Source organism: Teleopsis dalmanni, chromosome 1 (assembly GCF_002237135.1).
Source record: "Teleopsis dalmanni isolate 2A chromosome 1, ASM223713v2, whole genome shotgun sequence".
NCBI lineage: Eukaryota > Metazoa > Arthropoda > Insecta > Diptera > Diopsidae > Teleopsis > Teleopsis dalmanni.
The window spans coordinates 117,758,449-117,768,846 of NC_051846.1; the positions used below are offsets into that span (position 1 = coordinate 117,758,449).

At 31.6% G+C, this 10,398-nt stretch overlaps 1 protein-coding gene across 6 annotated transcripts in view; it reads left to right on the forward strand.

Moving 5' to 3' along the window:
* Positions 1-9,833, forward strand: part of LOC119667905 (vinculin) — a 49,341-nt gene extending 39,508 nt beyond the window's left edge. For 4 of the 6 annotated variants that reach the window (XM_038077252.1, XM_038077251.1, XM_038077250.1 and 1 more), the window contains exons 3-7: positions 6,306-8,375; positions 8,434-8,554; positions 8,669-8,799; positions 8,863-9,261; positions 9,315-9,833. In XM_038077252.1, the coding sequence (XP_037933180.1) occupies positions 6,306-8,375; positions 8,434-8,554; positions 8,669-8,799; positions 8,863-9,261; positions 9,315-9,419 (2,826 nt within the window). In that variant the 3' untranslated portion in view covers positions 9,420-9,833. Of the gene's footprint in view, positions 1-3,864; positions 4,483-6,305; positions 8,376-8,433; positions 8,555-8,668; positions 8,800-8,862; positions 9,262-9,314 lie in introns of all 6 variants that reach the window. The other 2 variants (XM_038077249.1, XM_038077248.1) reach the window with 2 other exon arrangements.
* The last annotated feature ends 565 nt before the right edge of the window (positions 9,834-10,398 follow it).

Below are 10,398 nucleotides of genomic sequence, written 5' to 3' on the forward strand. Positions count from 1 at the left end.
ACGGTTGGTTGAATTATTTGCGTATTGGATTGATTTCTTTCGTCATTAGTGGCTTTAATATTTAATATTATTTCAATTTCGCTCTTTAGTGTCTCTAGTTTATACACTTTTTGTAAACGACTAGTTTGCTCGTCCTTTAATTTTTTCAATATAAGTTGTAGGTCTTCGTAATATTTTTCTATTGATTGTATTAATAAATTTCGTGCATAAGTGTTAGGTATATTGTGTAACATACGATGAGTTGTTCCATCTAATTTTTTAATTAAATGTATCGACATCTCCCAATTTTCGTCAGTTTCTTTTATAATAATTTCTAATTTGTCTTCGTTTTTGGTCTTTGTGACTAATATTTCTTCTGTATCTTCTGATTCGGGTTCTTCACTTTCCATACTTAATAACTTTTTTACTTCGATATATTTTTCCTTCATATCCTTAAATAATACGTCATTAAAATATATATCTCTTCTATTCCAAACTTATTTAGTTTTTAATCGTTCTCAGAAAAATGTTTCCAATGTTTTCTAATGCTTCTAAAGCTTTAGTTTTACTTCAGCTAACTTGTCTATTAGCTGATATTGACCTGTTAGTAAGTCTTTTTGAATTTCCCATTTTAATAAAATAATTGTTAGAATTTTCAAAAATATTTTTTATTTCTTATTTTCATTATTTTTAAGTTCTTTTTTTTCTGAATTAATAACCTTCTTCTTTATTTGTTTGACGATGTAATTGCTGATACAGAAGTGCAAACTTTTTTCTCCTTTGGAATTTCTTTCCTGCCCGTTTTTTTTCTTCTTAGCTGGAGATTTCGGACTTGGTGGTCTTATTGGTTTTTGCCTCTTTCTCTATTCCTCTATACTAAGCCGTTCCGGACCTTGATTTCTAATGACACTTGGCGTGTATTTTGGATAAAAATGATGGCGTGCTAGATCTGGATCGTATTCTTCGACCTTTTTCAAATTTTCTTCTTTGTTCATCTAAAGCATGAGAAAAATGAGTAAAAATTTTTTATTTATTCAACAAAATAAAAACGTCCTAATATCTGGCCTGGAAGACTTTCCTACGTACCTTTTTTCCCTAAAGGCTGTTAGGATCAGCCAATGTTATTGGGCGTTCTTTTTGAACAGCCAAGGCGTTATATATTTTGAAAATCCTAGCTATTTAGCTAAAATAATAAATCCTTTTTTGTAATTTTTTTGTAATAATTTGTAAGGCTCTAAATTATTGCTGATTTAGTCAAGTCTCTACCACTGGTGGGGGATCACTTTGGCTAATTTAATATATTTTTTCATTTCAGGAAAAATTTATATTTTCTTACAAGTGTCTTACCACTGGTGGGGAATTACTTGACGAATTTTTCATTTTATTGTCTTCTTAGCCAATTTCCGTGGTTTCGAAGGACCAAAATGTTTAATTAAAAGAATGAGTATTCGTTTCATACTGATTTATTTCTTAAAATACTACGGTTTACATACAATATTTGTCTAAAAATTGTCTTAGAAGTTAAGAGATAAAATAATCTTTATTCAGCATGTGATCAATGTTATTATTAACAATATTGCATTTGTATTTTATGGTTTTACAACTCATATTAGTGATAAAAGATAATTTACATTTAGTGATAAAAAAAGTTTTGGTACTGCAATGCTCTTATGCTTATACAAAGATTATATGCGCTTATTTGTTTAGAATAAATCTATTTATATTTACCTCGAAATATTTTACAATCCCATGCAGAAAAGCCTTGATGGCACTTGTCACAATAATGATAAAAATTAATTTAATACATTTAGTTAAGTTTCATGTAAGCAATGTGGTGAACCTATTATTTATTTAGGTTCAGTTATCAGTATGGTTACAATGGTTATTCAACTACTTCAGCGCTGAATGGTAATGTCTTGTGCTGATTTTTCAAGAGAAACTCCTTATTACTTAAACACATACATGTCATTGCGGGTGCTGAATCGGTCGCTTACCTTTTCAAATCTGTAATGCAACTTTCAGCGCTAACATGTTCGCTTACCTTTTGACATATGTAATGCAACATATCAGTGCTGTATGTTTATTTATCTTTTCAATTTTGCCTTTTCTACTGATTTTTAAACAGAATACTAATCATTTTTTTGGATGAATTATGTTTTATGTTTTGTAAAATTAAAATATTAATGTTTATATAAAACAATATTATAACATATTTATATATTAACTTATTCACATATTAACTTACTAACTTAAATTTTTACATATTAATTTATTTACATAGCATTATTATTACTATTAATTATTATTACGTCATTATTACGTATTATTACTTTTTACGTCATTTTATATAAAAGAATACAATATTTTGATAAATGCACCATTTAAGTTCCATTTTTCATTTATACCTTCTTTCTTAAACGATAACAATTCTTCCTTTTTCTTTTTCAGTTGGTAGTGGTGCCAACTTCGTTACTTTTGCGTATTTGTAATAACCCGTTACTTTTCGAGTATTTATTCGTTACTCAGTATTCGTTAGTGCGTTTTCGTTAGTGCATTTTCGTTACTGTGTTTTCGTTACTGAAGTTTAAATGCTTTTTTTCGGCAATAGAAGGAGTTTTTAAAAGCATATATATTAATTATAATAAATTATAGATTTAATGAATTAGAATTATTATTTAAGTGAATTATTTGATCCGCATATTTTGCTTTTAGCTTTTCACTTCCTAAATGAATCCAAATTTCACTTTTTATATATTAATGTTTTTAAACATTTTTAATGAATTTGATAGCTAAGAAAAATTTTGTTCAAAATAAAGTAGTTATTATTATACCGCGAAAACAATTGCTTAAAAATAATCGTTACCAAGTACTCGAAAGTGTAGTTATAACAAATACTACTCATTGGTAAAATGAGTAAAAGTAACGAATACAATAAAAAGTTTGTATTCGTTACTCCGGTATTTCTTGAGTAACGATATATGTATGCGTGTCAAGCTGAAAAAAAGCAGATTTAAGCAAATTTAGTTGCTTGAAATTCATAAATTAACGTCACACTCTCTTCCCTCTCGCATCTATCGGTAACGGGATTTCAAGTTCATGTTCATATTACGTTTACAATATAGTCCTATCAAAGTAAGATATGATGCGAGCGTGGCTTGTGAATAAAGGGTTCCTACTCACTCTTATTTGCAAATTTCATACTTAAATAATTATAAACTATCACAAAAAACAATGGTGCTTTGTAAAAAGCACCAGAATGGTCGCTTTACATATAGCAAGTAAAACAATACGCATTAAAATTTTATATTAATACAAGTAATATATTTTAAAACAATGTTCAAGTGTAACTGAATTCTGACTACGCACAGTGTTAAAGTACAGTCAAACTTGCGCTTAGAATCGGATCCACTAATTCGGAGCAATAATGCCCAATAATATCGTCATCTGTAGGAAAGCCTTATATACACATTTCATTGTCAAACTCAATATAAACGTTAAGAGTAGCGTTAAGAGTAGAAAGTTTGACTGTATCTCCAAAAGAAAAAAAATATAGCAAAACACAAATCAAAGGCAAACAAATATTGCAATCTTTCTCTTCAGTTAAAAATGTATACATTTTGTATCAAATTTACAAGCAAATGCAAAAATAGAGAACTAACACAAAGCGTTCCTCTTGATCGGTCTAATGTTTTTGGAGACAAATTTTTAAAAAGATCAGTTGAGAAGTCCTCTTGTAATTAGTGTTCTTGCCAGTATATACAAAAACTCGATATGTTCTATTTAACGCTAAAAGTACGCTAAGATATTTTTAGTATTATAAATTTTATTTTTATTTCAAATGTTTTATTTTAAATAAAATAAGTCATTAGATGTCTTTCGTTAAAGCACTATCAAAGTCATAGTTCTTTTATGAATAAGTATGGCGGGAGGGGGTTTGCCATCTCAAGTGGTGAAACCAGAGATGACCAATACGATCAACGCACACAAAAACCAAATAAATTGTTTATAGAAATCCAAAGCCGAATATACTTTGCGAAAAGCTGAAACAAAAAATAACTCAAAATGCGAAAACTCTCGGGTAAAAGTAGTAGATACTACTCAAAACTTACCAAAATGAGATTCAAGCAGAAAACCCCATGAGTAAGAAACTGATGAGGAACAATTAGCCTGGGAAACTGATTGTAAAAAAGTCGAAACCAAGTAAGAAGAGAAAAACTGAGTTTTCACCTGAATGTGAAACAAATAATAGCAACTGTGAACAAAAGAAAGCACCCGATATTAATGCTGTTACTGTTTTAGACAGACGTGCACCTCCAATAATGGTATCGTATGTAGACAATTACAAAGGATGTACACAAAGATTGCTGAAATTGTAAAAAAAACAAATTTCTGTGAAGCCAGTTTGCAACGAAGTCTACAAAGTCAACGGTTTTAGTATTGATGACTATAGGAACTAAACAAAAATGCTTTCGGACACCAAAAAATCATGATATTCATATGAAAGTAAGTAACTTACACCAATTAGTTATTATAAAAGTCAGTAGTCTTAGAATGAATTTGACTAGGACTTAAACGCTTATGATATAATATGAATTTGATCAAACCCTTAGAATGTAGGATCTGCTAATTGGATGTAACTGGGCAGTTTTCAATCTGAAATTGCCAAATGCTGGGTTAGTTGATTAGATACGATTTTGGGTATTACAAGTACTTCGAAAACTGTGTCACTTGTGATTATACAGATACTGTCGTGTGACTTTTGTAACTCAATGTAACCCAATCCCTATGTTTTCGATGCAAATTGAGCTAGAGCTTACTTGCAGACCATGGCTGGATACTGTGGTTGAGTCACAATAATTACTTGTGACCTTGCATTAGCTACTGCTCTGGCACTCGATTTTATCTTTAGAACTAGATGCTAACAATCTTGCTTACATGATTATAAGATGATATCAGTGTTATTCATGGAGGTACTTCAAGGTATTTTCAGCCAACCTATGATTTGGTGTTCAAGCTGGTTGTCTGTTGTATTGGTGTAACAGCATATTATGTCTTCTTTAGCATATGGTGCAACACCTAATGGAATGTTGCAATCCAGTATGGTCACACTTCATGTAAATTATGTACATTTTATAACATTTTAACAAGTCGTTCTTCTGCATGAAATTGATATGAAATGAACTGTGAATGTTATTGCATTTATTTATATTGTTGCTGAATCCGTAGTTGTGTGTTAAAATTTGATATCTTTACTGCTTGCTTTCGTCATTAACTCGGATGCCTTAAGATTTCCTTTCATTTAAAACTATTATTCGAAATAAATTATCCTTTAAGTGTTATCTAAATATTGCTCGAAACCTGTGTGTGAAGCTTTGTCTAGTCTTCGGATAATTACATGAACCATTATATCTTCTAAGTTTTAAGATAAATACCTTAAGCCGCTAAAACATAATAGTATTTTTTTGTTTCATTAATGGTTTTAAGATTATTTACTGATTCTATTGTTATGTTCGGGTGAAAACACAATTTGTACAGCAATGTTGTCACCAAAAAACGTTTTTTAGATTACCGATTTAATAAAATATTCTAAGCCACGTTGTGTTTTTTTTTTGAAAATTTGGCCGATTCCATATAAGAACTTACGACTCTTCCACTGGATTTATTGATAGATGTAACATTTTGTGGCCTGAATTCATAAGAGGAATTCGTTATGAATCTGTTATTAAAGCAGGTCCCTAAAATGCGATCTATTTCAAATATTTGCAGAATTATTTATATGTGTAATGTTTACGTATTTTATTAATTAATATGTAATTCTTACTAACATTAAGTATTAATGTAAGTAATTTGACGATGGGATCAAATTATATAAAATTTAAATTTCAAAATTTTATTTGACGGTCCGTAATTTCATATTCAAAATGTATATTTATGCTTGCTATATTCGTTTACTAACATAAAACATTTTTACTAGTTTTAACTGAGAAGTGGTGTCTATAGCCACATATTTATTTTAATCAAACATGAAATTAATAAAGTTGGTTTGTATATATAATGCTAGAATGTTTTTTTGACGAAACATATTTCATTCTAATAACAATTTTCATTATATTATATTATTTCATTACAATTATTTCATTATATTCAAATTTTTAGCTTGGAGTCAGAGTATATCACCCAAAACCTATGTTGAGTTACTTCAAGTTTTGTCATTTTTTTTTTGTTTTCACCAACTAATTTATATGTAGTGTTATATTAAAACGACATCATAAACCAGCTGTATAATTATTGAATTCATCAATTATAATTGTTTTTTTCTTGTTTAGGTTTCTCGGTTAGTTATTTTACATGAAGAAGCTGAAGATGGTAATGCTATGCCTGACCTTAGCCGGCCAGTTCAAGTGGTATCAGCGGCAGTAGCTAATTTAATAAAGGTTGGACGTGAAACGATAAATAGTTCTGATGATAACATATTAAAACAAGAAATGCCAGCAGCTTTACAACGTGTAGAAACTGCTTCGCAGTTACTTGAACAAGCTTCCGGAATGTTAAGTTCTGACCCTTATTCGGGACCTGCTCGTAAGAAACTAATTGAAGGAAGTCGGGGTATTCTTCAAGGCACCTCATCGCTTCTGCTCTGCTTCGACGAATCAGAAGTGAGAAAAATTATACAAGAATGTAAACGAGTTCTGGACTATTTAGCAGTTGCTGAGGTTATAAATACAATGGAGGATTTAGTTCAATTTCTAAAAGATTTGTCCCCCTGTTTGAGTAAAGTATCACGGGAACTAAGTGTACGAGAAAAGGAATTAACCCATCAAGTACATAGTGAAATATTAGTGCGCTGTGTTGAGCAAGTAAAGATACTTGCGCCGATTCTTATTTGCAGCATGAAAGTTTACATACACATTGTAGAGCAACAGGGCAAAGGGGTTGAAGAAGCTGCTGAAAATCGAAATTATTTATCATCTCGCATGAGCGATGAAATGCAAGAAATTATTCGAGTACTTCAATTAACAACTTATGACGAAGATACTAGCGAATTGGATAACTTGACGGTATTGAAAAAACTTACCAATGCTATAAATAATAAAGCGGAACTAGCGAATGAGTGGTTAGGTAATCCATATGCACTAAGAGGTGGTGTCGGAGAAAAAGCATTACGACAAATAATTGACAATGCTAATGAAATTTCAGAGCGTTGTCTGCCACAAGATTCTTATCCAGTACGCAAATTAGCAGATGAAATCACAGCAATGACGAACGGCTTATGTGAATTACGTCAAGACGGTAAAGGCACATCAAATCAAGCTGAATCACTTGCAGTAAACACAAGACAAAAGCTCTTTAATTTGCAGTCACTTGTTCAAAATGCCGTCATTAATGTTGACAAAGCGGGCGTACAGCAAACAGCGCACACTATTCAGGGACGATTAGATCAAGCACTTAAATGGCTACAGAATCCAGAAATTAATGATGGTGGTTTGGGTGACCGCGCCATAAATTTGATTGTAGAAGAAGGTCGTAAGGTAGCCGATGGATGCCCAGGACACCAAAAGGCAGAAATAATGCTACTTTGTGATGAAGTTGATCGTTTGAAACGCCAAGCTGCTGGTAATTCTCCAGCGGCAAAGGAGGCTGCTAAGAAGTTAACTCAAAAATTGCATGAATTAAAGACAGCAGTACAAAATGCACTTGTTAATCGAATTGTCCAAGATTTTATGGATGTCAGCACACCATTAAAGCAATTTTCTGAAGCTGTGATGCTGTCAGAAGTAGCACCCGGTCGCGAGCAAAATTTTAATCAAAAATCGAATAATCTACAGAATTTTAGCGATCGAGCTTCAAAAACCTCGCGAATGGTTGCAGCTGGAGGTGCTTGCGGCAATAAAAAGTTAGCAGAAATGTTGCTTTCATCAGCTGCACAAGTCGATTCTCTTACACCTCAGTTGATTAACGCCGGTCGTATACGAATGAATTATCCAGCTAGCAAAGCAGCAGATGAACATTTGCAGAATCTTAAGCAACAATATGCAGATACCGTATTGCGAATGCGCACACTATGTGATCAAGCTACTGATCCTACCGATTTTATTAAAACGTCTGAGGAACACATGCAAATGTATGCTAAGTTATGTGAAGATGCCATACACGCAAAGCAACCTCAAAAATTAGTTGACAACACCTCGAATATAGCACGTCTCATTAACCGTGTGTTGTTAGTAGCTAAACAGGAAGGTGATAATTCAGAGGACCCTCTGTATACCGCTAAACTGAATACCAGTATAAATCGCCTAGAAAGCTCATTACCTGTAATGGTTGGTGATGCTAAACGAGTTGCAAGCAATATTAACGATTTGACAGCTACCCATGCTTGGAAGCAATCATTCCAAAGGGTAAGTGTTAGTTGATCTTCCTTCAAAATACTTATTCTAATAAGTTTTCCCATATAAGCTACTTGCGGATGTACAAGATGTGCGAGATGCTATATCACCACCAGTTCCTCCAACACTACCAACTTCGTTACCACCCATTATTCCGGAAATAAGTACTTTACACATATCTAATCTAAATAGTAAGAATTATAACATATTTATTATTCTTTTTTACTTATCAATAGAAGATAAGATTTATAAACCTAATTAAAATAAGTAGTATTTAAGAATTGCATTATCTGTTTTCCTTATAGTTGATCGCGCACCACCTCGCCCACCACTTCCTCGTGAATGTTTAGCACCTGTACGTCCCCCACCAGCTGAAACGGATGATGAAGATGAGGGAGTATTTCGTACAATGCCTCACGCCAATCAACCAATTTTGGTAAAAATCAAATTTTAAATTGCACGCTATTTTAAAACTTACATAACAAATCTTTTTTAACAGATTGCTGCACGCGGTTTGCATCAAGAAGTTCGACAATGGTCTTCCAAAGATAACGAAATAATAGCTGCCGCTAAGCGAATGGCTATACTAATGGCGCGCTTAAGTGAATTGGTGCTTTCTGATTCTAAAGGTAGTAAACGGGAATTAATCGCAACAGCCAAAAAAATTGCTGAAGCTTCTGAAGACGTAACGCGATTGGCAAAGGAATTAGCACGCCAATGCACTGATCGACGTATACGTACCAATTTATTGCAAGTCTGTGAACGCATTCCTACTATAGGCACACAACTAAAAATTCTATCAACAGTAAAAGCAACAATGTTAGGTGCTCAGGGATCCGATGAGGATCGCGAAGCTACAGAAATGTTGGTTGGCAATGCGCAAAATCTTATGCAGAGTGTAAGTAATATAATTAACGAGCTTTTGTAATTAATTAAGACATACAAATGCAGGTCAAGGAAACAGTACGTGCTGCTGAAGGTGCTAGTATCAAGATACGCTCTGACCAAACCTGCAACCGTTTACAATGGGTGCGTCGACAGCCTTGGTATCAATAATGAAGCTTTATTTAGTTTTTTTATTTTTTGGATTGAATTCTCTTTGGCCGATTTCACAGTCATATGTTAAGACTTAAAACTGACTTATGATTAAATCAAGACAGAAAAGTTGATGACTTAAGCATGACTTATTCAGTATTGAGATCTAAACAATGACTGTAAAATCAGTCATTATTGACTTAATATCCTAATGCTTATAAATTAATATATTAATATGATACAACAATATTGTTTAACGTACAAAGAATATATCATTAAAAACTTAAAGATAATATTTTTTACATTTTATATATGTCAATGCGCAATGTTGTTAAACATAATAAATTACATTATTTTATGTTGTATACTAACAATATTATGGGTATAAAAACTTATTGAAAAAAAGAAATAATAGAAATATAGTTAAAAATTTTATTCGAAATTTTTTTTTACTATAATCAAAGTATGAATTTCAGTTGAATTTTTTAGTTATCAGTGCTATTTATTTTTGTCCTTAATTATTTAATAATTATTGGTTGTATTATGTGGTCAATTAATAAAAAACTATTATATATTATTTATATTACAAATATTTATATTTTATTAAAATGATATTTCAATATTCCGACTATCTTTGATAGTCATCTTCAGGGTACAGTAGTAAATTACAACAATAAAATTTTTTATTTTTAATTGAATAGCTGGCTGTTTCGAGTATTGCCAAATACCAATCGTCAGTGGTCTTGAAATTAATATTTTATATATAATTATTCGTAAATAATTTTTTGAGACTACAAGTACCTTGCCTTGCCAAATTTGAAGTTCATAAACAGTGTTCATTAACCAACATTATTTTTCTGCAACTTTATCAGAAAACAATAATATGAAAAACGTATTCTGTTCTGTCTGAAACATTCCTATTCGAAGAAACCAAATATCTCTTTAAGTAACTATGTAACTCTTCAAGTTTGCATAGCCATTTTTAGTTGTGTGCCAAAAG